Source organism: Mustela lutreola, chromosome X, assembly GCF_030435805.1.
Source record: "Mustela lutreola isolate mMusLut2 chromosome X, mMusLut2.pri, whole genome shotgun sequence".
Taxonomy (NCBI): Eukaryota; Metazoa; Chordata; class Mammalia; order Carnivora; family Mustelidae; genus Mustela; species Mustela lutreola.
Window position 1 is genome coordinate 92,998,749 of NC_081308.1, and position 25,794 is coordinate 93,024,542.

Genomic DNA, 25,794 nt, shown 5'->3' on the forward strand with positions numbered 1-25,794 from the left:
TAGTCCCTTCAGTACTGCTGCTATGACGGCTACCACTTATTGAGAGCCCACCATTTGCTGGATACCAAGCTAAGCACTTTACTCAGATCAGCTCATTTAATTTTCACTGCTATCCGAAGGAGGTTTGAGTATCTTTTCCATTCTGCGCAGATGAGAAAAGCAAGGTTCAGGCAAGGTAAGCAATATGCACAGAATCATAGAGCTCATGAGCAGGGGAGCAGAGATTCGAACCCAGCTCCCTCTTATGGCTATGCCTACCTTATTGCCCTGCCTTTGAAGAGCTCAGACAAGCTGATTTGATTACTTGCCATTTGTCAGCAATGACCTTTCTAAAATCACAATGTCCAGAGCCCTGTACCAAAGTCTTACAATGCGCCTAGCTCAAGGTTGGGGCATTGGGGGGAGGGATGCCAGCAGTGGGGTGCAGACTTCTAGAAGAGCTTGTAAGGACTTGTTCTCAAGGCCTGACAATCTCATTGAGGAAATTGAGCCCACATAGAACCAACTGGGATTCACATAAGCAGTGAGAAGTGCAGCATGCCAGCAGGGCGGGACCTCCGAGACTCCCGGGGTAGTGGGCACCCAGGTCCAGGACCCGAAGCACGGGTGGGCATTTGCATTTGCAGTTAGCTGCAAAGGAGAAGTCTCTGCTCTGTGGCGGAAACAGCATGAACAAAGGCCCAGAGGAAGGAACCTTCAGGAAATGGGTGGAGGAAGGCCTGCCAGACTCAGGGAGAGGGCTTTGTCTATGGTGAGGTAGGGGAAGAGGCCGGGAAGTGGGCTGGGGCCAGAAAGATGGGGCCCAGGGGCATGTCCCCTGCTACAGAGGCCCTTCCCCCATGGAGAGACCAGGAGCTGGGCAAACTTACGCTTTCCCCTGGTATTCCTGGAAAACCTGTGATTCCAGGGGACCCCTTTAAGCCAGGTAAGCCCCGCTGTCCGGGGGAGCCAGGGATTCCAGCTCTCCCAATAAGTCCCTTGATGGTACTAGGGAAGCCAGGAGCTCCAGGCAAGCCTGGTGGTCCCGGGAGGCCAGCCTCTCCTTTGTCACCTAGGAAAGAAACAAAGGGCTTAGAAAAAAGACTCTGGGCAGGAGCAAACCTGCTCCCCAAGTTGTAGGACCCCAGGATCACAGGCAAATGAAGTGCAGCCTTGAGGACTTGGGGATGGCTAGCTCAGTGTGGGGGAGGGGATTGTGAAGGTGGGAGTGGGGGAGGTGCCTCTAGCCTTAGGGTGCACCAGTCAGGGCCACTCTGTCTCAACACTGCTGGTGCCCATGTCCCAGCATCTGCTAGGCATCTCCAGGGGGTACAATAGCCAGTGATTCAAAACTTCAGTTTCAGGGGCGCCTGGGTGGCTCAGTGGGTTAAAGCCTCTGCCTTCAGCTCAGGTCATGATCTCAGGGTCCTGGGTTGAGCCCGGCATCGCATCCGGCTCTCTGCTCAGCAGGGAGCCTGCTTCCCCACTCTCTCTCTGCCTGCCTCTGCCTACTTGTAATCTCCGTCTGTCAAATAAATAAATAAAATCTTTAGGAAAACAAAAACAAAAAACAAACTTCGGTTCCAGAGTGACAATGAACACTGGGAGCCTGGAAGTCCAGATGCCCAGCAAGCCCAGAGAAGGCAGCCTCCTTGGACCCCCTGCTGCCACCCACATTGCCACTCTGGGGGGCTTTGTGATGGGGGCCTTTTCTCAGGAGGGAAGTTGAGGATGAGCATTTCTCCTGCCGGTTGCCTGCCCCCCCCCCCCGCCCGGCACCTCTGGGCCCAGGAAATCCGTTGGATCCAGCTGAGCCTCTCGAGCCTTTGTCTCCTTTGAACCAGAGGTTCAGCATGGGAGGTCTTGGGCTGGGTATTCCAACTGGCCCCGGGTCGCCTCGGTCTCCTGCAGGGGAGGGGGGTGGAGATTGTGAGTCCCTTGTGAGAGGAAGCTTAGACACAGGGTCAGGCACGAGCTGACCTTTCATCTCTGCTCCTCCCGCACTACCCACAGGCCTCCTTTCCAGGCCCTTCCCTGGCTGGCCCTGGTCCCCTGACTTCCCACCTACGTTCATGCCCTCTCCTTTGACAGGCCCAAAGTCGGCCAGCAACTCTGAAGCCTACTGCAAAGTCCCCTCCACTGAGCAACAGGGAGCATGTGGTGAGGCCTCTAACACATGGCGAAAACTCAGAAGTCATTAGGTCTTATGGCTTAAAAGCCATGGGATGGGGTTCAGAAACCCCCAGTCTTATTATCTAACACAGGGTGGGTACAAGCCACAGCAGCCTCAAGGCTGACAAATAAAACATACCTTGGGAAGCAAGGCTAGGGAGTTCAGAACTCAGTTCCCCAGCTCACCTTTTTTACCAGCACTACCAGCCCGTCCAGATGGTCCCACTTTTCCGGCGGAGCCAGAAATTCCCTTTAATCCACTTGCGCCAGGAATACCAGGGAGACCAGGCATCCCAGGAAAGCCAGCCAGCCCGGCAGACCCCTTCTCACCTGTTATGAAACGAGACCTTCTATTATTATCCCCATTGGATATACAAGGAAATGGAAGCTCAGAGAGGTTAAATAACTTACCCCAAATCACACAGCTTGGCAGCTGCAGAGAAGGGATTCCAACCCAGGTTTCTCTAACTCCAAAGTCCCAGCTGCTAACCCTTACATATAATACTACTTCCCTAAACAGGGACATGGCACTGAAGCGACAGGAGCGAAAGAGGAAGTGGGTGCCTTTCTTACCATGTGCCAAGTTAGAGCTCCCGAGTGGCACAGGAAAAAAAAAAAAAAAAGTCTAGGACTAAGAGGCAGGGAGATGAGCCCTAGCTGGGTGCTGTTGCTAATTGGCTGTGTGACCTTGGACCTGTCATTTGCCCCTATATAAAATGGAGACATCTCCTATCCAACCTCGGGTGGGCTAGTAGAAACTGAGAGCCATCGGACACCATGGAAGGGGTGGGGCGAATGAGAACAGCCAGCATGGTGGTCACTGTTCTGGGCCTTCCTGCCAGCGTCATGCGGCTCAGCACTCCACCCAGCCAGTAGCGAGGGTGACTCAGCTTAGGTGGGAGCCTTCCCTTAACACTGGCCCTGCCTGACCCTCTTAGCACAGAAAATCCCACCGGCTTCACTTACCCTTCAGACCTGGCAGGCCTGGCAACCCAGTGTTCCCTGGCGAGCCTGAGCTCCCCAAGAAGCCAACCAGCCCTGGAGATCCTGGAAAGCCTTTCAGCCCTGGCAGGCCTCTCTTTCCAGCCGATGAAGGGGGACCTGACTCGCCTCTTACACCTTTCTTTCCAGGATGTCCTGAATTACATTAAGAGAGAACATGGGACAGTGTCAAGGGAGGCTGTGTCCAGATCTGGGCCGGTGCCCACTCCCATGGCTTCTGGTTGGCTGGCTGGGTGGGTGTTGGAAATGGTCCCTTAACAATGGCCCCACGCAGGTGGCTAACTGGCAGGCTTCTAGGCTGGCTGAAGCCTTAGCTTTCACCACCCCGAGAAGCACACATGCCAATGGCTATCACTCTCAGCGTGGCATGGCGGCTGGCAGGGCACGCAAACCCCTTCCAGTTAGAGCTTCTTCCCCCTTTTATGAATGGGGTTCACATCTTTGCCTGTGAATGGGGCTCTGGGAAGCCAGGGAGGCAACTGGACCCTGGCTTCCTGGTACGTACTGTCTGAACCATGCCACAATGGCTGTTTCCTGAGCCAATCCGGGGAAGTAGAGGTTAAAGCTGAGCCATTGTTTCAGCCTCCCAGGGAGCCATGGAGACAGGGCTGCCCTTTTAATCCTTCTTGCAAGCAGTTAAATCAGCCAGTTCCTTGGCCTTAAGATTGAAAGACCCCCTAGTGCCAAGTCCTGTAGAAATCCCCAAGGCCCATTTGGTCTCCTAGGTATTCTGGGATTTCTTTCACCGGGGTTTAAGTTGGTCAATGGGATTAACCTCCTGAGCTGCTGCCCAAGTAGAATGTTCAGGTACAAAGCGAGGAAATTAAAAAACCAAAGGATTAAATCAGTGACGACAGATGTGTTTGGGCCCCCAAGGACCTCAATGAATGGCTGACTTGGCTTTCCACGAATTGAAAAGCATCCAGTAGCCACAAGCCCCAGGATTCTAATGGGGGGCTGGGAAGGGGATTCCACAACAAGGGAAGGAAATTCAATGGGGGCCAACACCCCAGCATGAGTCTGGGGACCCCTGGCTATGCCAGGTTCTAGTGTATAGTCTGTGAATGCCTTGAGCAGGGAAACCAGTGGGGGTGTTAGCCTGTGAGCTTGCCTACTGTTTTCTCACCTGGACAGCCCATGGGAAGACCCCAGAAACACAGAAGGATAAAAGGGATAAAAAGGGTTTTAGTGGCTCGGCAGAAACTCAACTACAGTCATGTGGCCAGGAATAAGGGGAAGGGGGTGACGTAGTCACTGAGCTAGGGGTGAGGTGGGTAGTATGAGGAGCAGGTGCACCATGAATGCTAGTCTGGAGCCAATGGGTGGATGTCAGCCCCACGGCCCAGGGACGGCCGCTTTGGCTGCGGGTCCTGAGAGGCACGGCCTCCGGAGAGGCAAGTCACCATGAAGCCACCCTCTTCCCAAGTTTCCCCACCCCAACCCTGATCCCAAGCAGGCTCCCCACAGTCCCAGCCAAGCCAGTGGAGATGGCTAGACTGACCTGCACAACTAGGGCACTTCCTGAACTGGGAAAGGGGGAGCGAGGCCATGGGGAAGGGACAGGGAGGGACATGTGCTACCCTTTTGGAAGCTAAAGTGCAGAAATCTCTTCTGCTTGGCACTGCCAGGGCCCCCTGAGACTGGGAACCGTGAGAGGTTGAGAAGGTCGAGGATCCTTCTAGACCCTGCCCCTGGCGCACTGCTGTGGTTGCCCCCCAGGGCGACAGGGCCCAGGGCCCCGGCTTAAGGCTGTCAAGTCGGGGCTCCTCCTCCAAAGGACCTACCTGAAGGGCCGGGAAAGCCTGGTGCACCTGGGAGCCCGGGTTTGCCCTTGACGCCAAACAGACCCTGAGGCCCTGGGGGCCCTGGCTGTCCCACGTGGCCCGGCATGCCGGGGCTGCCCCGCTCACCTTTGGGGCCTAGCAGGCCTGACTTCCCAAGCAAACCTAATGAAAGGAAGGGACAGATGATCAACAGCCTGGATGGACAGCAGGGACTGGTCACCAAAGCAACTTGCAGCGCAAGACGTTGGCCCAGGTTACATCCCCGGTGTGGTGGCCTCCTCTGCCCCAGCCCTTGCTTCTCTTGCCCTAGTGACAAATCAGATCAGAGGCTGTACACGAAACCCAACTCACTGTTACAGTTACTTCGGGATTTACGAAGTAAGGAGAACAGACTCCAGCGATTTAAGAAAAAGTCCCCAGAAGTGAGAGACAGAACAAAATGGCTTTTCAGTGTCACCCCTCATGGGTCCATTACCCCAGACTCAGGTGTCTATTCATGCAAGGATATACTGGTCACTGAAAGACTTTCTGTAGATTGTTATGTAAGTGAGTAAAAAAGAGTCACCCTTGGGTCCCAGAAGGCCAGAGTCTCCAGGAAATCCTTTGTCCCCTGGCAATCCCTGGAGGCCTTGCTCTCCTGGAGCACCGTCCTCAGCGCCAAAGATGTCACCGGGTGCTCCCTTGGAACCGGGTAAACCTGGACTGCCAAGTTTCCCGGGCAAGCCATCTTTTCCAGGGAGCCCAGGAAACCCAGGCAAGCCCTTCTCCCCACGAGGTCCAGGAAATCCTAAATGTAGAGAGGCAAAAAATAAAAAGGCCATGGAGGTTTAGAAGGGATAGGTCTGGGTGGAGATCCCTGAGACAGATTTTGGTTTTTCTATTGCAAAAGCTAATATTTTGATAATGTATGTCACTTCTCTTGAAAGGCAGGAGCCTCTGGTCCTGGGAGGATGCACCCAGAGGCGGGGATGCACCATGCAAGCTGCAGAAGGTTCTAGCTCAGTAAGGCCTTGGGCTGAGCCCAGTAACCCACTCTCAGGGCTGTTTCACAGGCCAAAGAGCACAGGTTATATACCCAGGACTCCCTGTCAAAGGCCCAATTTCTTCTGCAGTCATCTCCCCCCTGCGGTCATGTCTTCCTCTTCCTGGGTGGTCGGAGGGGATTGAAGCTGGGTAAATAAACCATGGAGGACATGGCCCATGACAAGCCCCATGCTATAGAGCAGGGTGGTTCTCAAACTGTGTGTGGGTCAGAACTACCTGGGGAGGGGGTGCTTGGCCATACCCACATGGCTGAGCAGCCCCCCCAGCCCCCCCCCCCCCAGCTTCTGAGCTAGCTCTGCCGAGGGGCCAAGACTCTGCATTATTAACAGGTTCCCAGGTGATGCTGGGGCCGCAGATCTGGCAACAGAGTTTAAGACCCCCTGGTGCAATGGAGAACAAGCTTGCAACAGGGTGTGAGCCAAGGGGTAGAAAGGAACCCCTTCCTTTTGACTCATTTCAATCTCTTTGTCTGACCTGGAAGGAATGGAGCCCAGAACTTGTCAGAGGCTTGGCAGTCAGCTAAGGGGGGAGCGGGGGGGAATCCTAGCTCTCTCACTAGTGGCTTCGCAACCTCAGGCAGAGGCACTTTCCATCTGAACTCCAGCTGGTCCCGGCTGATGGCCCTGAGCACTCTGACTCACTGTCACACCCAAGCTTGAAGCCCTGTGCCTCCTGGGTAGGAAATCAAAACCACCCCACGCACACCAGAGTGCAGACCTCACTGCCCGTGATCAGTGGATGGCTGGCTACCATGATTCAAGCCCATGGTCCCAGCAGAGGAGAAGCAGGTGAGGAAAAGCTTTATTCCTTACCTGGCAATTCAGGAAGGTGAACCAATCCTGGACTTCCAGGCTCTCCTTTATTCCCATGCAGTCCGGGCTGGCCTGGGGTCCCAGGGAGGCCACGGGCCCCTTTAGGGCCTGCGAACCCAAACATGAGTGGTGAGGGGAAAGGAAATTCAGGGTGGCTGACCACCCTTGGGATGTTCACTCAAGAATCCTGGTCCCTCGGGTGGGGGGACGGGCTCCTACCCTTACCTCCCCACACAGACTTCTCCAAGAGCCATTCTATTTCCTCAGTGTTCAAGGCCGCTCTCTCAGGAGGAATGTGGTTCTCCCCCCCCAAATGCTGCCAACATGCCACTTCCGTGGGCTCATTGGCCCTTACTAGCGTGCTCAGTGGCATTCTCTGGCCTTATGCCATACCTGGGAATCCGGGAACTCCTGGTAAGCCTGATGGACCATAGGACCCAGGAATTATACATGGCAAGGTGATCCCTGTAAGTGGTGACATGGAAGCATCCAGTGAGCCCACCGAGTCAGAACTGATTTCCCGCTAGCATGATACTTTATTCCCATCCCCTTGGATGGCACAACCAAGTTCTTCCCACCCAGCAGCTGGCAGCCCATGCAGAAGAATCCTGACATCAGAAGCTCTTGGGAGTTACTCCTAGTGCAGAGGCTTGTAGATCATGGTACCCCTAGGGGCCAAGTGCCGGAAAGCCACTTCCTAAATCATCAATGCCCAGTGGGCAGGCAGTCACCTATGCAGCAGATGTCACCTAACAAGATTTCTGAAAGATAACCTCTGTAGGAGCAGCAGCAAAGGGGAACTGCCTACTCATCCCACCCTCATATGGAGCCTGTCCCTACAATGGGGGCTTGGGGTTCATCCTGAGGATCCATTATGGCCAGGTGACTAGACTGGAGGGCTTGCAGCCAAGACCCCTCAAGTTTACATGTCTGTCCTTTTCTTGAAATGAAAACAACCCATTGTGTTCTTTTGCCCCACCCCATTTGAGATCTCCAGAAACCTACTGATGATGGCCCTGGTCTGAAGGTAGCTGGATTTCTGTGCTAGGCAAACACTGAAGGCCATGCTCTTGGCTGTGACAGACCAACAGTGAACCTTCCCTCAGCTCCTCCTTTGAAAAAGTCAACTCTGTGACTCAGGGAGAAGCAGTAGTCAATTTCAGTGTTTGAGACATTGAAATTGGCATGCCCAGCCCTTCCGCTAGCAAATTCCTCCCTGCTCGTTCATGATGCAAATAAAGAGTCTATATAAGATCACAGAGGGGACGTTTAATAAAATGCTGATGAACAAATTGCATGTCGAGTCCCTCAAGTGCCATTTACAAACAATTGCTATGCTAATTAAAATTAGTCTTGCCTATTCATTAAAACAATCCCCCAAGGTCTGCTAAAAGCCACAGAGCCAACAGTTCCAGTAAACTGCTATAGCTTTCACCCGTACTTAAAGGAAATAACAAATTGCATTTCATACAGATATGTATACAAGCTATGATTCAGTTCACATACTCAACTTCCTGCCATTCTTCCTCCACTTGTTCCAGTCTGAAAGCAAAATGGGGAATTGAACAGTATAGTGTATTGGTTAAGATGCTGGGCTCTGAGGCCAGAGAGATGTGAGCTTACATCCTAGTTCGGCTACTCACTCGTCATGGGGGCAAGATACTTTAACCTCTTTGAGCTTCAGGCATCAAATGGGAGCTGTTTTCTCCTATGGTGTTGGTGAGGAAGACACAATATGATGCTAGCAGTGTTTTTCCTGGTGCCCAGCTCCCCAGCCATTCCTCAGTGAATGGGCATTTTTAAAAATCATCTTATTTAAGGAGGATTATTCAGAAGACACTTCCAATGCCATCCCCTGGTTTCTGCGTTAGTCTGGTTAGCGACAATAGTCTGTAGCCTGGGGAACCACTATCTGCCTTCTAGACCTCAGGTTCTGAGAGTCTTCTGCAGCTGGGGAGAGGACCTTTGGGCCTGATCTTCCCCCGTAGGTGGTCACACCCAACTCCATCCTTCCAGGCTTTGGGATGATGGGGCTGTTTCTGAGGGCCATTTCCATACTGTAGAACTAGACATGGTGGGCAAGCTCAACATGAGAAGATGCTTGGCTGAGTAAAGGCTGCCAATCCTGTGCTCAGCTTAGGCCTCTGTCCTTTGGACTAGGCTGAAAAGCAGCCTCCCTGGATGCTAGCGTGAGAGGGACCCTGCAGAAGGTTCTCATGTCCTCGCCATTTCAGTAGCCTGTTGACTCCAGCGCATCAAACAAACATGCAGATCCGTGGCTTTCAATCTTACAAAATAAAGGGTAAAATCCAAATAACTCTGTGCTGGCTGCAAACATGAACATCCATCCTCACTCTAGTCATCAGATAAGTTTCATAAATTCTTTTCCCTTGTGATAGCCAGATAAAAACAAACCTTTAGAGGATGAGGCCAAGGACCGGCATTTGGAAAAGACCCATGCACCCCAGCACCCTTGTGTATTGCAAGCGGAGGGTTGAAATGCTCAGGAGGGAAGAACTTCAAGTCACCCTGGCATCTGGCTCTTTCACTTTACTCCTCTGTCTTCTACTTTCTATCCTGAATTCAGAGCCTCCTCCCCCGACAAAGCAGAAATTATCTCTGAGTTCTCTTTTGCAAGTCCAATGCTGGAGCTAATTAATCCAAATTGTCCCTGTTACTGCCCAGAGGCAACTTCAGAATAAAAAGCACCTCTGTTTCTTGAGATTCTAACATCTCCATTTACTCGGGGTCCCCTGAATGAACATCAGACACATATACATCCTTCCGGGTAACTCCCAAGGCAAGTTATGGCCCCAGTTAAGTTCACCAAATGAAGGGGCTCCAGGCAGACATCAGCGAAGCCATTGGCATGCATGGTGAAGGAAATCAAGCCTACTTACTACTTTGTGCCCCAGCCTTAGGATCACAACCCCCCCCCCCCACCAACCAACCAGAGGCTCTAGTGTGGTGCTCAGACCATCATGAGTGTCTGAGATAGAGGTGAATGAAAAGGAAAGGAGCTTTTGCCCACACTGGTGTTCGAGAACTTCAAGACTGAGCTAGTGCTCACCTCCCTCTGTGACTAAGTCTCCTTTACCAATGCTCTCCCTGCAGCAGCAGTCACCTAGACCAATCGAGTAAAGAAGAAAATTAAACCAGGATGGGAGTTCCCTGAGGCCCTAGGTTACATCTGGGCTGCAGTCTGGGTATGCCTACATATCACATTCCCTGTCTGGATTGAAGGGAGAGAGCTGACATGCACACGGGGATCAAGGACACTGTAGCTGTGTCGGCAATAACCAGGGTGAATGATTGCTATGAGCATCTGGTTGAGAGCCTCTTTGGAAACAGCCAGTTGTCTGCTTGTCCAAGGTTTGTAATAAGTCACACCACTCGAGTAAAAGGCTTCTAATGACTACATTCCCTTTCCTGGCAATGCAGCCATCCTAGCCTGGGCCAGGGCTGGTTGGAGTGAGTACATTAATAACAGCATCTTCGGGGCCACCTGGGTGGCTCAGTGGGTTAAGCCGCTGCCTTCGGCTCAGGTTATGATCTCGGGGTCCCGGGATCGAGTCCCGCATCGGGCTCTCTACTCAGCAGGGAGCCTGCTTCCTCCTCTCTCTCTCTCTGCCTGCCTCTCTGCCTACTTGTGATCTCTCTCTGTCAAATAAATAAGTAAAAAATCTTAAAAAAAAAAAAAAGAACAGCATCTTCGGGGGCATCTGAATGGCTCAGTTCGTTAAGTATCAGACTCTTGATTTTGGCTCAGGTCTGATCTCAGAGCTGAGATGGAGGCCTACATCAGACTCTGGGTAGGGCGTAGGGCAGCCTGTTTCAGATTCTCTCCTGCCCCTGCCCACTCACCCAGCCATCTGTACACTCTCTTTAGAAAAAGAAAAACAGAATCTCATCTTCAGTTTTCATAGCAAAAGTAATGGCCAAAATTCAATGTCTAGAGCTCACAGGTTATGTGTCTTTAAAAATGTGTGGAACAAAATCGCTTGTTTTGAGGAGTTATGTTTGGTTGCCATGGAGAGAAAAAAGAAAGCTCATGCTCTTAGTTGAAGTAATTTTTTGAAAAATCTTGTTACTGCAACAAGACCATTTTCTGCATAAGGCATCTCCCAGGCTAGAGTTTACTATAGAACTATATCCCCAAGAGCTTTCTGTGTCTGGGACCTAGTGATGTTTAGGGTAGGAATGGTCCCATCGGCCTCTTTCTGTTGACTCAGCCTATTGTCAAGCAATCGGAATGCTGATAATATCCGATTTGAGCGCACGTAAGTATGTGTGCACCGTCCCAGTATAGCTCAGTTTAAAACCCAGTATAGCTCAGTTTAAAACCCAGTAGAATAAAGACCCAGTTGGCAGAAGAGCAATGGAATGACCAGGAATAATGTCCCTGGGAACAGAGCTGGATGCAAAGCTGTGGCTGACACCAGGACTTGCAAAAGGCAGGATGATTGAGTCTGATAAAAAAAATTCCTTACTGCCTTCATAGGAATCTATAAACTGAAATATTGACTTGGTTTTAAGAATCTTGAATCATTGATTCTTAACCTGTACTATCATCCTTGTTATAGCAACGTACACAAGTAGATTTTATGGGAAATAAAAATTGACATGCTCTGGTTTCTGTCTTCTTATTTTGGTAATTCTTCAAGGTGTCAAGGTAGAAAGAGAAGAAACGGGCCTAAGAAATGGCCCTTTGGTTACTGAGAATTCCCTTTTTCTGCAAGTATATGTTAGTCTCTTAAGGAATTTGCATTGTACTAGGCAAATTGAGACATGCCAAAAAGGATTGCCTCCCTTAGCATGCAGATGCTTACGAAGCAGTTGGGAAAAGCAAAAACATTAACAGAAGAAAATACATAATTGAAGTGGCAGTGACATTCTGGGGAGGTCAAGAGAAGGCTTAGTGGAAAAGTGGGGCTTGTACCCTGAAAGACAGGTAAAACCTGGCTGCATAGAAAAAAAGAGGAAGAACAGTTCAGAAATAGAAAATCAAGGAAGAACATTCCAGAAAAAGGCCATCATTTGTGGCTTCATACTAGGGCGAAACACAATGACAGCAATAATTTACAAACATTACACTGGCAGCAGTGTTCACAGCAGAATTGAGTGGGCGAAAGTCTGGAGGTAGGAGAGGAGAAGCCACATAGGAAGTTGCTGCCATTCACCCATTCACCCACACATCTATCCAACCACCCATCCTTCCTTTCAACCCTCCACTTATTCTAACAGGAATGGAGGTATATTTGATAAGCTGGGCACGAGATAACAAGACATTGACAGCAAGAAAAGGAAGGAAAGAACATAAGAAGCACAGCGAATGAAGAATGAGAGATGAATTTCAAGTTTCCAAACTTCAGATAACCATAAGTAGGGTGGTTCCCAAATGGAAGCCAAAGTTGGAATGAAGAGCTGTTCTGGAAGAAGGCAAGTTATTAGCATGGCCCCTTTGCCATCTACAAGCAGGGCTGTCACTCCTTAGAATTCCAGCAATTTAGGAACAAAGAGAAGCTCTTTAAGTGGGAAGGATTTAAGGTAGAAAATAGCGATAAGACTAGATACGGGTAGGGTCTCTTGTCAATCTGAGACCTCAGGAGTGAAGGTCTGATGACATTACCATCTAATTTAGAGGACACCTATCCCATCTCCAGCTCATTACTTTGATGGTAATTATAACAAAATGGCCATCCGGCATCTGCTTGAAATTTCCCAGAGACTATGCTCTCATAAGCTCCCAAGGCAGCTCTGTTACCTTTTCAGACTGGTCTGTTACCAAGTTTTCTCACTAAGTAGGACTGAAATCTACATTGCTCTGTGCAGTGTGTACCATGGCATAATTACGATTCTTTTCTGCATGAAATCCCTTAGAAATTGCAATCAGCCAAGGCTATTCATCTGACACATTTAATGTACCTGGGTCATAGCCATACTCTACTGGGGGTCAGTTTTTCAAGGCTCAGGCCATCTGATTCCATGACTTACCGGGAAGTCCAGGGAGGCCTTGTTGACCTGGTAATCCATTGATTCCTTGATCTCCAGGAAGCCCTCGAGGTCCAGGAGATCCAGGTAGCCCAATTCCTGGGGGCCCAGTTGGACCACTGTGGCCCTTTTCACCAGGAAGTCCTGGGAAGCCCTTTTCACCTGGGAAGCCCTGTCCATCGTCACCCTAGGCAACACAGAAGAAAGAATGAAATCCCAATTGAAAGACGGATCAGGAGAGGCTTCCGACCATAGGAAAGAGGTAACCAATGTGGCCAATGCTTCACTTTTGGCTAAAATCCTCAATCCCTCTAGTTTCTCAATCAATTCCTCTGGTTTGGTTAATGGGAACGAAGCTAGTCAACCCCCGGAGATCTGATCATGCAAAACCTCCTAGATCAGTGGTGGAGAGGGGGTTAGGAAACAGGAGCAGGGTAACAGTCCTTGGGGGCCCAGAAAGCTGCTGGATTACTTGCAGGGGAAAGCTAGTGAGAAGTTGAAGCATTTTAAGCAATAGAGTCAGTGGTTACGGGGGTTTATCAACTGAGAATGTGACCCAGGCCCAGAGAAAGGTTCCCATCTTACTGAAAGGAGAAGCACAGAGCAGAAAGCATTAGTGGCCAAGGCCAGAAGAGATGCTGGGGACTCTGTTCTGCCCTGTCTCATGGTCTAGTGGCCATCAGAACTGCCCCCCACTGCTGATTGAAGTCAGATGTGAGGATTTATAGAGTTCGTCACCCAGTAATGATCAACTTACCGGGAGGCCTGGCAGACCTGGCAAGCCGGGTATTCCATCCTTGCCTGGGGCTCCGGTCTCCCCAGGGAGCCCCTGGGGGCCAGGGTCACCCTGCTCCCCCGGCAACCCTGATCCTGAACTGAGAGTCGGTTCTCCTTTCTCTCCTTTGGGGCCCACAGGACCGCGAGGCCCAAATAAACCCTGGTAAAGAGACAAAAGGGCAGAATCAGGAGATGGAGACAGGGTAGGACTCAGGCACCCAGCCTAGGTCTGACCTGAAACAGATCCTTGGGTCCCTTTTAGCACCGCTCTGGGCACTTGAATATATCATCATCTTAGAGCACAGCTGCCCACCGATTTTCTTATCCTTTCTCAAAGTTTAAATCTTTGAGGATGGTAACCTTGTCTTAGTTTGATTTTTACCTTCAGGGCCTTGGAGTGTGCTAGGCAAATGCAAATGATTTTGTGGAAGGAAGGGAAGAATTGAGGAAGGGAGGGACAGAGGAAAGAAGGATGCAGAAAGGGACTTTGCACATCATCTGGTCTGACTTTTTCATACTACAGATCCAAATCCTGAAGCTTTGTTTTATCCCCATCTCTCTTTCCTGTGTTTTAGGAAAGCACACGGGGTGGGAATAAGGGGCCCTGGAGAGCTCCCAGTGCTCCCTCCCAGCAAAAGCTGGGTAAGACTTACTGGAGTCCCTGATGGGCCCTGTGCACCCCCAGAGCCTGGATCTCCTCGGATTCCTTTAATGCCTGGAAGGCCTATGAGGCCAGGGGGCCCAGGCAGGCCTGGATCCCCAGGTGGTCCAGTGTTAGGGATACCACCATCACAGGCACAGAAGCCCAAGTCCCCTAGGGGAAAAAGAAGACAATGGTTAAACAAAGTGGACAACCTTTCCAAGAAAAAAGAATAATATGAATGCAGGGATCTGCACCTTGAACAACTCTATGGAGGGAATCAGAAGGCCTAGTAACAGGTGCCAGGAAATAGGCTAGCTCTGCGGTGAGTCAGGGAAGAGCCCAGGCTCACATCCTAAGTCAAAGCTTGCAATTCCCTTCCTTTTCCCTCCAAATAGTCCTCTATGGAGCTGCACAACAAAGATGGATCTAATTAAGTAGTGACATGTTAGGAGGTGGCACTGAGATCAGGGAAGAGGAAGTGAGGACCGCTCTACTTGAGGCTGAGGTGAGCTGGTCATTCTGCAACAGAAGAGGAAAGATCTCGGGTACTTGAAACCCCTCGGCCATCCCCAAACCTCTCCTCGGCCTGCAGTCTCACCTCTTCTTCCACCTTGGCCTGGGCCGCAACTGAAATGAATTGATTGATTTGCACTTTAATATCCGGCTCTCAAGAGTGTGCAACAGAGGAATGACCCAGAGGCCGTAAGATGATGGACAGAGCTGTGCCGCCGAAGGCTGCGTTAATCGATCAGCCCTTCCCCCTCAGTGGGGACCCGTGGTTGTTTTCTTAGGGCCTGTTGGCTTTTTTGGAGGGCCAGGACTTGACCTGTTCAGAGTCCTTTCCTTCAGGCTGAAGTTAATGAGAAGCGACTTCCGGCCTTTGGCCTTGCACGCTGGGAAGTGCTGCAGAGTGTGCGGGCTGATAGCCCGGGCTGCCGGCCACAGCTTCTGCCGGCAGATGGCATAGGAAGAGGAAGAAGAGCCCGCGAACCACTTTATCCCCTGTGACCTCAATTACCAGCCTCAGTCTCTGAGCCCTAAATATGGAGCTCTGCCAACAATCCTATAATCAAATCCCCAATCAGACCCCCCGACTGCTTCTGTTCAGGTTCCCAAAGCTGTTAGTCTACTCATGCCCCAGAAAGGCTTCTGCAAGGATTTTAGGGGAACACAGAAACCCAAGGGGACCAAAAACAAAAAGTCACCTTTCATTCCTTTGAGGCCTGGGTTTCCTTTTGGACCTTGTTCTCCTCGGAGACCAGGGAAGCCTGGCTCTGCATTTTGTAGGGTTCCAGTCTCAAATGTGGGACCTTCAGGAAAAGGGAAACACAAAGATTGATGCAACATGTATGACTCAGCACAGCAGCTCAGTTGCTAAGGCCTGTGCCCTTGAGGTTCACACAGAAGGACTACCATGTTCCAGGCACTGGACTAGACACCGAGAGGACAGGAATTACCAAGACAGCTTCAGTAAGTGAGCAGTCCCAATGTCTACCCCAGAAAATGCTCTTGGGACAACAGAGGAAATGGCTATAAGCTTCCCAGGGTTCAGATGACATGGACATGGGGCTCAGATGATGATGAAACATGCTGGGCCTGTGACCACCCTTTCTCTTAGAATCTAGAACCCATGCTCAAGTAGAAGACATAAGAATAAGCCCTGTAGAGGCTTGGAGCAACCATCTTAAGGGCCCAGGCTTGGCTTCCCATGTCTCAGGCTCCCAGCCACCCCCCACCCCGCCTCCAGTGGAGCCCTAAGGACCAGAGGAAGCTTGAAAAAGAGCCAACGTTGCTTCTTCAGGAGCTGTGAGACCAGAGACAGAGGGGCTGGGAACAACAGAGGATAGGATGAAATGACTACACAGATTGGAAGTCATCAGGCAGCTTTCAGGCATCAAGGCGACCTTAGCTTGCTTGCTTGTGGGTGAGTGCTCTGACCACTCTGGTCATTAGCCTGTGGCAGCAGGGCTCTGACCCAGGAGCACCAAGGGTACTGGCTACTTCTCCTATGAGAAGAATCATGACTCTCTCAAGAATCATGACTGTTCTGAAGTCCTGATCACACCTGAGTCTCAAGACCAAAGAGAAGCATGAAAAACTTACCAGGTGGGCCCGGTAGGCCGGGCAGGCCTGGCAAACCATCTCTGCCAGGGGGGCCAGCTGTCCCAACTGTGGTGCGGCCTCGGTTTCCTTGGTCCCCCTTCACACCTGGAACTCCTTGGGGCCCTAGGGCACCTGGGATACCTGGAAGGATAAGCAATTCAAATCACGTAATGTAATAATGTAATAATAATAATAATAATGTAATTATAATAATAATAATGTAATAAGTAATGCAAATCACATCATCCTATTCTTCCGGGGGTGCTCCAAGCAGCGGCATATGCTGGGAACTCCCTCCAAAGGAAGAATTGGGGAGACCATTTGCCCTTCTCTTGCATCAGATTTCGAAGGGTCCTTAGGAGTCATCTAGGCCAACCTCTTGGTTTCAGCTCAGGGTCAGGATCTCAGGGTCGCAATCTCAGGGTCGTGAGATTGAGCCCCATCCAGGCTCCCCTGTAGCCTTGCTCCCCCTTTCCCAGTTCAGGAAATTCCCTAGTTGTACAGATGGGTCTAGCCATCTCCGCTGGCTCAGCTGAGGCCATGGGGAGCCTGCTTGGGATCGGGGTGGGGAGAAACTTGGGCAGAGGGCAGCTGCAGAGGACATGGGGGAACATGGTCAAGGGTGCAGAGCTTTTTGGTGGTGAACCTGAGCAGGAAGCCTGGTCTCCAGTCTCCTCCTTTTTGATTTTTCAACCTCAGTGGTGGTTGCTTTCAAAGCACAGGCATCCTTACAGATGTCTATCCCCAAGGAACTTAGAAACTGAAGCCTGTCAAAGTCCTGCCTGAACTTACATTTGGCTCATCATGGCCTCTGAGAATCTAGCATGGTATTTCTCTATTCACTACTATAGAATGACATATGGGTGTGCTTCTCTAATGGTGGCTTCAGTCATAGGTTCCTGGGCTATTTAGTGTCTGAGTTAAGCACAGAGTGAGGGTCTGGGTACTTTTGTACCCCTCTTGGCTTTTGTTAGCCCCTGCTGGCAAGCATCAGCTGGGATGGCAAATCCACTGAAGAGTGACAGGGCTCCAGCTGTCCAACACCGGTCCCCTCCAGTTACTGCAAACCCCAAAAGGATTGTCTGTCCAGCAACACCACATCAGCAGGCCAAAGGAAATCTGCTTGGTCAAGTCCTATCCTATACATTAGCCTTGGGTTGGTGGTGGAGAACTTAGTGACTACAGTTTACCTTTCCATTGACTTTGGCTAGGTATGTACCCAGACCAGATGGGGATGCCGAAGGGGATGCTGGGCACCAGCATGTCTGTGCAGGGGGTGGTTAGTTTGTTTCACCTGGTAAAGCCGGTAAGCCGGGGACACCAGAAGGGCCAGGTTGGCCCTGGATGCCTTCATCTCCTTTAAGTCCTGGGAGGCCTGGCATACCGGGGTCTCCAGGATAACCTGGCATCACGATGAAAAAAAAAAAAGGAGTAAGCAAACCCAGAGGAGGTCCACAAAGGCACAGAATGCCTAAGAAGGGTTGCAAGGAGATGTCCTCAGGGTAGAAGTCTCTTTGTTGCCCTTCACAGGTCTCCCAGATGCTGATGGTCTCGTGTAATCATGGGCTGGCAGGAGCTAAGGCTCCACTAGTGTTCAGAACCAGTCCAGCCAGGGCTAACCTTCCATGGTAAGATCTGCTAAGAACTAGGAAGGGTCTTTTACTACTATTAACCTTCTGTCATGCCTCAAATGTCTACCACTTGGATGAGGGTGTTGAAGTCTACTATTCACATTATGCCAATAGGTTCCCAGGAAGTTACTACCAACAATTAAAACCTTAGTTTCAATGAGTTTACTGAACAGGGCATGGGCCAGAGAGGATGAGAGGGGAGAAACAATTTCAGAGACTGAGGCAAAAGAGGTACAGTCACAGAAGACTTTGCTTAAGCAAGAAGTCGCAGGAGACAGTGGGCATACAGATGTTTGGAGAAGGCAATGGGAACACTGTTGGATATCTGGATACTTTTCCACTTCCTATGCAGTTGTCAAACCCAAGCAGGCATGGGATCATGCAGATAAGACCCCAAGTGTCCCATTGTTTCAGGCTGAAGTTAGCCTAGCCAGGGAGGATATCAATCCTTCCCTAGCATCATTAGGAGAACAACTTTCAGCAAGTCCAGGCCCAGTCTGACCAAAACCCTAGTTAGTCTTGGTGGACCCAATACAAACATGGAGTAGAGGCCTTGGCTTCTTTGCCCAAATACATTGGAGTTAGCTTCATTCCCCAAGTACAGGACCCATGAGGGGCCCTTGAGGGCATTGGCTTGAGCAGTGATACAGTGGCTGGAAAAGTGTCCTCTTAACAATTATAGGGTATATAGATGTAACCCCTACTCCTTTCTTTTTCACTCCAATCAATGAGAAGTTGCACCTGAGATCACAGCACCATCTGTATCGATGAAAACATCTGGGCCTGGCAAGCCAATGGCACCCTTTTCACCCTGTAAAGATTCAATCAGTTAAACGCAAACTTCCCATGACCTTATCACTCAAGCTCTATGTGCTCTCAAAGCCATTCCCCCAGGAAAATGAAAGCTTTCTCCTTCTGCAACTCCTGATTCCCAGGGCCTGCTAGGTCCAGTAAATTTCAGATGAAGGCAATGCAAAGGACACCAGGGGCTTGACACTCAGTTTGCACACGTGTCAAAAATAAGGGATCCCAATTTTATTCAGCAACCCAACTCCTGGGTCATCTGCTTCTGGGTCTGGGACACAGATCCCAAGAATAGACAATGTTGCCACACCATAGAGGTGTAAAGGAAGGGGCAGTTTCAACTTTTTTTCCCACCCGAAGCAGGCCCAGGACTCTGCTGCTGTCATAAGCTTTGTTAGAAGATGATTTCAGGCAGATGAAGTCAAAGGAGTCCTGAGTCCAGGGGGACTCAGTTATCAGAATCAGATATAGTGGCATATCTGGTGGGGGTGGTGGGAGCTGCCTGTCCCCAGTATAGGTGATAAGGGGGATGCATTGTCTGTAGAGAATTTTAAAACAATCATAAAACCAAAAATGTGGCAATTATGAGCAATGTCAGTAGTAGAATATTCCTCCTTGTAGAGATGGATTTGCTCCTGCAACCCTCTCCTGCGCGCCCCCCACCCCCACTCTTAGTCTACTTCTGATCAAGCAGTATCTAAGGAAGGTTCACTGGTTTTGTGTGCTCAAAGTAGGGTTCATACATTTCACATGAAAGAGGAACATTTAAGAAGTTAAAATATGGAAAGAATACTTCATCTCATAGGTAGGCATTTGCTATGGTCCAGGTGTTTGCATCTCCCCTGCCTCCAATTCATTTTGAAAATCAAATGCCCAAAGGGATGATATTAGGACATGGGGCCTTTGGGAGAGGATCAGGTCATGAGCATGGAGCCCCCAGAATTGGGACTAGTGCCCTTAGAAGAACAGGCCGAGAGAGCTAGCTTGCCCCTTCCACCATGTGAGGACACAGTGAGAAGCAGTGACCGGAAAGGGACCCTCACTCAACCATGCTAGCACCCTGATCTTGGCCTTCCGGCCTCCAGACCAGCAAGGAATAAGTAATTTTCTGTTTTTTTTTTTTTTTTTTTTTTTTTTTATAAGCCACCCCATCTGTGAAACTTTCTTAGAATGGCCAAATGGACTAAACAGCATTTATGGAAATTCTTCACCCTTCCACCTCCCCTATCCTGGATTTCTACTTCCCAACAACATTACCTTCATTCCTGGGAATCCATTAAGCCCAGGGAAACCTGAAGCCCCCTTCTTGCCCTGTGACAGAAACACAGTTAGAACTAAGTCAAATGTCTAAGAGCATAAGAGGGACTGGTCTTTGGATGAGGCCAGGGCAAACGGCATAGGGATCTTGGCAGACCTTCCAGGGTATGCATGGATTCTACCTGACTCTGAAGGGTGTACAATGTTCCAGAAGGCAGTTTGGCTTGAGGTAGCCAACTTGCCTGTTAGGAGGTATATGGGCCCCAAGGCTAGGAATCAATACAAGCGGGCTGGACTTCCTAGCCCCTGATAATATGAAGCAGTAGGACCATGGAATGGCACTGGATTGGTCAACCCTGGATATTCAGCCTCATGGATGAAGACAAAAGAAGAGAGCAGCTGAGATTATACCCATCAAAGGGAGGTAGACAATTTGTACCATAAGCAGTGGTTACCTCTGGACTGAGGCCATGTTAAGTAAAACAAGGGGACCTTTTGATTAGTGATAATAACCAAAATACCTGACTGCCTGGAGGGCCTTGGAATCCTTCCAAACCCATGGGACCCTGTGAAGAGAAGGGATCCACCTTAGAAAGATTAATAACCCACATTAGAAAAAGCCAGTAGACTTCTATAACAAAGCTTTCCCACTGAGTTCAGAACTTAGCCAGCTTCTAAAATCAGGTATGAGAATGTCCCTAGACCTGGCTTAATGACTTCTAAGCACTAATTCATCAGGCAGAATAGCCGCACAGAGCATTTTTAAAGAGCAAAATAAATGGAAGCATTTTAAGTACTGGGTGGAATTTGGTAGAAAGCCTGGGTGGTATTATACTTAGTCTGCATTAGTTCCAAGTCATGACATTTTTAAACAGATTGTGGGAGGGCCTCTTGTCTCTCACCCCAACTGCATTCTTTGCTGGTGATTATGTCTTTTCAAGACAAGGGAGTAGAGAAAAGTAGAGAAATAAACAGCAGGGTAAAGGGCAAACATTGCTGAACACTCAAAAGATTCTTAATGAGTTTTATGACTAAGCCAAAATCACAGTTCTCTAAATGTTACCTCTTTAAGGCTAAGGCTGGCCAATTGCTTATAGCCGAATAGGTAAATGCCTAAAGCACTTAGAATCACAAAGGCTAACAATTATTTCCTCTCCTTGAAGAGGGGTTATTACTGGAAATTATTGACTGCAAATGTCACTCATTATGTTCTAGACCATCCCAGGCTTGTTTCTGTCCTTTAAAGATTATACTCAGCCCTCTTCCATTACTACAACATCCGCACCCTAGACTACATTCCCCCAGGATAGAAAATAGTGAAGTCAGGACAAGCTCACCCCGTTATTAATCCCGAAGACAATTCTCTATGATGGCAAGGAAAGGAAGTTGGCTGAATTCCTTATTCAAGAGAGCCATTAAGTCAAGGAAATGGGGACAAAGTGAAAGGAGAGTTGAGGAAGAGAAATAAGAGAAACTTTGATGGCTATCAATTTATACAACATAAAGATGCGAACAGGACAAAAAAATGGACCCAATGGACCGGATAACCTGACAGACCCAGGAAAGCAACATTCTATGTTCATACCCTAAGTCCTGGCAAGCCAGGGATTCCCTTTTCTCCTTTTTCTCCAGCAGTTCCAAATCCCTAAAGGAAAAAAGAAAAGAAACCACAAGTTATAATATCCATTTCATCAGAGGTCTCCTGACTCCATCCAAAGCAGGGAGCTTAACTTTGAATCAGTGCCCTTCCCACTGGGGAGGCTTACCACACTGAGTCTCTTGTCACTGCCTGAGAAGTCCCCTGTAGGGCTGGGGAAGAGTTTGGATCATTCATTCAAAGTTCCCTCTTGGTTTTAGAAGTAATGTCTTGTCCCCCTAAACATGATTACATGTCTTCATAGCTACATGGACTAACAGCAGAGAAATTATTAAATATCTAATTATCCCCATCTGTTAGTCCACATAGCTATGATGCCCCCTATAGGGCCTGAGAACTGTGTTCATCCTTGGGGTGAACCAGAGGGAAGGACTTTGTCCTTTGGAGGCATGATGGCTGCGTCATCCTCTTCAGTGGGAAGGATTCTCTCTATCTAGGTGTGTTCTAGACCCCTGTGGGCCCTAGCAGCACTCCAAATGGCACTATGACATGGTCTTCAACCCCTCTTGCCCTGCTCACAGGAGGTGAGGGCTTGCAGCCAAGGACATGACCTGGGGGTTCTCTAGGGAAAAGCAGAAATCCAAAAAGCAGAGTGAGTGAGAAAGCCTCCTTCCCTCTGGGTCCAAGGCAAGCATATTATGGGCCCTTGAGGTATAGAAGAGTTCACTACCAAAGTAGATAGTGTCTTTCACAGCAGACTTTACTGAGGCCATTTTGCTGTTATTGTTTAAATGTGGAATTTCTGGAACATAGATTTTAGCAAACAACATTTAGGCCTATTGTGAGAATGGAAGGAGCCATGACACTTTCTAGAATGTAAGCTTGTGAAAGACAGTAAATGTTGGCATGTCTCGTGGCTCAGCCGGCTGTGTACCCAGTGCCCGAGACCTGCTTCTTGTTTTTTCTTCCTCTTATATACTACAAGCATTCCAATGGGTCCTGGGAGTTGGCTGAATAGCCCTTAGCTTTCTAGGCCCAAGTGGTTTTTTCTTAGCTATTGTTATGGTTTTTTCATGTAGGCCACTCTGTGTGTGTGTATGTGTGTGTGTAACGTTTCCATTGTGGGGCAGAGCGTGGAGAGTGCGTCTGTGAAGGGTCTAGTTCAAAGCAGACTTTGGTTCCCACTTGTCTTTCTGTTTTTCCTCCATCTCTAGTTGTAAGGCTTATGGCTCAGGCCTCATGCTGAATAGGATTTCTACTTGAAAGGTCCATGGGTCAAGTTGAACACAAACTTAATTGAAAGTGCAGTGCTGCATCTCAAATTGGAAACCAAGGCATGCTGCCATCTGGTGGAATGCGTCTCTGGGCCTCCAAAGCCAAGCCCCGTGCGGCCTTCCCTGACCTGTCCACAGAAGCTGGGGCAGTCCACATTGCCCTAGACTCTTATCAGTACTTAGATGGGTTATGCAGGAATCTGTAAGCAGAAGGTCTGTACCACACTCCCATCCATCTCCTCCAAGACACGCTACTGCATGCCACACATATACAAGGTCATTCCATACATCCTTGTTGAATTCAATAGAATGACCCAGAGAACAAAGCAACAGGTGAAACAGGTCCAGGAACGCTCATGCTGTCTACCTGTCTTGCCCACAGTTGCAAAGACAAGAGGACCTTGTCCTCCTGCTTCAGAAAGCAGAAAGGCGTAGGGTGAGGAGGAGTGTCTGGGTGGCTCAGTCGATTAAGCGTCTGCCTTCGGCTTAAGTCATGATCCTGATCTCGGTGTCCTGGGATTGTGTCCCAGGGTGGGCTCCCTGCTCAACAGGGGAGTCTGCTTCTCCTTTTCCCTCTGCCTGCCTCTCCCCTGCTCATGCACACACACTCTCTCTCTTTTTTCTCTCACTTGCAAATAAATAAATAAAATCTTATTTAAAAATTTAAAAAAATAAAAAGCAGACCTTTCTGTCTCCGGACTCTTGCTTTCCCAGAGAGCTTTTGCTACTGTGTGTGTGTGTGTGTGTGTGTGTGTGTGTGTAAAACACTAAAAAGTTTAAAAAGGAAAAAAAATCAAAGAAACTTCTTTATGTGTGTGTTGGGGGGGCAGTTAAAGCCAATTAGACAGACATGACCTGGCAAGATACTGGTATGTAGGTGCAGCTTGTCCCCCAGTGCAGGGAGGCACCATACAGGGCCCTGCTGACCAAGTAGTTCTAGCAAGATGTCCTGGGACCCCACCGTGTCACAGTCTGTCCTTGCCAGGAGCAGTCTGTCCTGTGTCCACTGCTCCCAAACCCCTTCTCACCCATGTCCAGGATGGCCTCATTAGAGCACTGGCTTAGCTGCTCCTAGGTCTGCTGGCTAGGGTCCTGGTCTCCTGCTATTTTTGGTTCAAGGACATTAGTGGCTCTGCAAAAATTCACCTTCAGTCACATGGCCAGGAATAAGAGGATGGGGGGGTGACGTAGTCACTGAGGTAGGGGTAAAGCGGGTGGTAAAGGGAGTAGGCATGCTGTGAATGCTAGTGTGGAGCCTGGGGATGTCAGGCCCGTGGCCCAGGGATGGCCGCTTTGGGCACGGGTCTTCAGAGGCATGGCTGCCCAAGAGGCAGATCACCACGCAGCTGCCCTCTGTCCAAGCTTCTCCCCCCCGCCCCATCCCAAGCAGGCTCCCCAGGGCTTCAGCTGAGCCAGTGGAGATGGCTAGACCCACCTATACAACTAGGGAATTTCCCGAACTGGGAAAGGGGGAGCGAGGATGGGGCTCAATCTCACGACCCTGAGATTGCGACCCTGAGATCCTGACCCTGAGCTGACACCAAGAATCAGACACTTAACGGAGCCACACAGGTACCCCATAACTATGCTTTTTAAAAGTTCTTATCTCCGGGGCGCCTGGGTGGCTCAGTGGAAGCCTCTGCCTTCAGATCTGGTCATGATCCCAGGGTGCTGGGATGGAGCCCCACATCGGGCTCTCTGCTCAGCAGGGAGCCCACTTCCCCTCCTCTCTCTCTGCCTGCCTCTCTGCCTACTTGTGATCTCTGTCTGTCAAATTAAAAAAATAAGTTCTTATCTCCTAGAAATACTGAATTCTTCTATGTTGAAATAAGTCTGTTATTTGCTTCAGCTTGCCTTAGTAGCTAAATGTCAAAGCTAAATGATGAATACGCAGCAGGATCATTATGCCATTCTTTTTTCTTGGCATTTGTTTAAAATGCTCCATAATAACAAGTATACATTTTTTTTTTTTTTTTTACATTTTCACTCCATGCATTTGTCTCTTATTTTCACTGCTATTACCATAGTCCAAACTGACCTCATCTCTCCCCCGGGCTGATGTAGTAGCTTCTGTTTGCTCCCTCAGCCTCCTCTCATCCTCCACACCCCACCTCCAACCCTTGCCAGAGTTATCTTAAAAAAGCAGGTTAGAGGGGCCCCTGGGTGGCTTAGTCCGTGAGGCATCGGACTCTGCATTTTGGCTCAGGTCATGATCTCAGAGCCTTGAGATCCAGCCCCACTTTGGACTGCACACTCAGCAGGGAGTCTGCTTGAGATTCTCTCTCTCCCCCTCTGCCCCTGCCCCCTCTCGTGCTCTCTCTCTCTTTAAAATAAGTAAATAAATCTTTAATAAAAATGCAAGCTAGAGCCTTCTGATGGCTTCCCATTCTATTTAACAAAAAAGCCACATTCGACCTACAGAGGGCTCCATGATCTGGCCCTTGTTCCACCTGCTTGTTTTCTTGCTGGGTTGCTCAAAAGGGTCTTGGCACTTGCTGTTCCTTAGGCCAAAAAAGCTCTTCCTGATCCTCACAGGACTTGCTTCTTCATAATGTGCACTTCCTCAGAGAGGCCCTTTGTGACTGCTCTGCCCAAAGTAGCTCACCCCCATTCTCACTCCACACTCCATCACCTTAGCCTTTCTTTAACTTTTTGTGTATCTCTTCTTACAATATCAACCTGTTCTTGATTCATTTGTTTGCTTGTTTATTGTGTCTCCTTGCCTCACTCCCCCGTTAGAATGAATGCTCTTCAAGGACAAGAACTTTTACTTCTTTAACTGTTATTTACTGTGGTGCAGCAGAATGTCTAGACCCACCTGCCTGGGACCTAGGCACCCTCAAAAGTTACATGTTGAGGGAAAGACAGTAAGATACAAGGGCAGATAGGAGAGTGAAGATAGGATTACTAAGATTAACTACCAT

General features: G+C 49.5%; 1 protein-coding gene across 3 annotated transcripts in view; it reads right to left on the bottom strand.

Moving 5' to 3' along the window:
* The window catches only part of COL4A6 (collagen type IV alpha 6 chain), a 269,640-nt gene that overhangs the window by 17,010 nt on the left and 226,836 nt on the right, over positions 1 to 25,794 (bottom strand). For 2 of the 3 annotated variants that reach the window (XM_059156531.1, XM_059156530.1), the window contains exons 14-32: positions 21,585 to 21,644; positions 20,521 to 20,565; positions 20,000 to 20,053; positions 18,680 to 18,749; positions 17,602 to 17,709; positions 16,308 to 16,448; positions 15,410 to 15,514; positions 14,215 to 14,375; positions 13,542 to 13,721; positions 12,788 to 12,971; positions 9,864 to 9,917; positions 7,187 to 7,258; positions 6,794 to 6,901; positions 5,503 to 5,724; positions 4,938 to 5,099; positions 3,118 to 3,288; positions 2,338 to 2,481; positions 1,759 to 1,884; positions 870 to 1,051 (exon numbers count right to left, since the gene is read on the bottom strand). In XM_059156531.1, coding sequence (XP_059012514.1) covers positions 870 to 1,051; positions 1,759 to 1,884; positions 2,338 to 2,481; positions 3,118 to 3,288; positions 4,938 to 5,099; positions 5,503 to 5,724; positions 6,794 to 6,901; positions 7,187 to 7,258; positions 9,864 to 9,917; positions 12,788 to 12,971; positions 13,542 to 13,721; positions 14,215 to 14,375; positions 15,410 to 15,514; positions 16,308 to 16,448; positions 17,602 to 17,709; positions 18,680 to 18,749; positions 20,000 to 20,053; positions 20,521 to 20,565; positions 21,585 to 21,644 — 2,349 coding nt within the window. The remainder of the gene's footprint in view (positions 1 to 869; positions 1,052 to 1,758; positions 1,885 to 2,337; positions 2,482 to 3,117; positions 3,289 to 4,937; positions 5,100 to 5,502; positions 5,725 to 6,793; positions 6,902 to 7,186; positions 7,259 to 9,863; positions 9,918 to 12,787; positions 12,972 to 13,541; positions 13,722 to 14,214; positions 14,376 to 15,409; positions 15,515 to 16,307; positions 16,449 to 17,601; positions 17,710 to 18,679; positions 18,750 to 19,999; positions 20,054 to 20,520; positions 20,566 to 21,584; positions 21,645 to 25,794) is intronic. The other variant, XM_059156532.1, reaches the window with a different exon arrangement.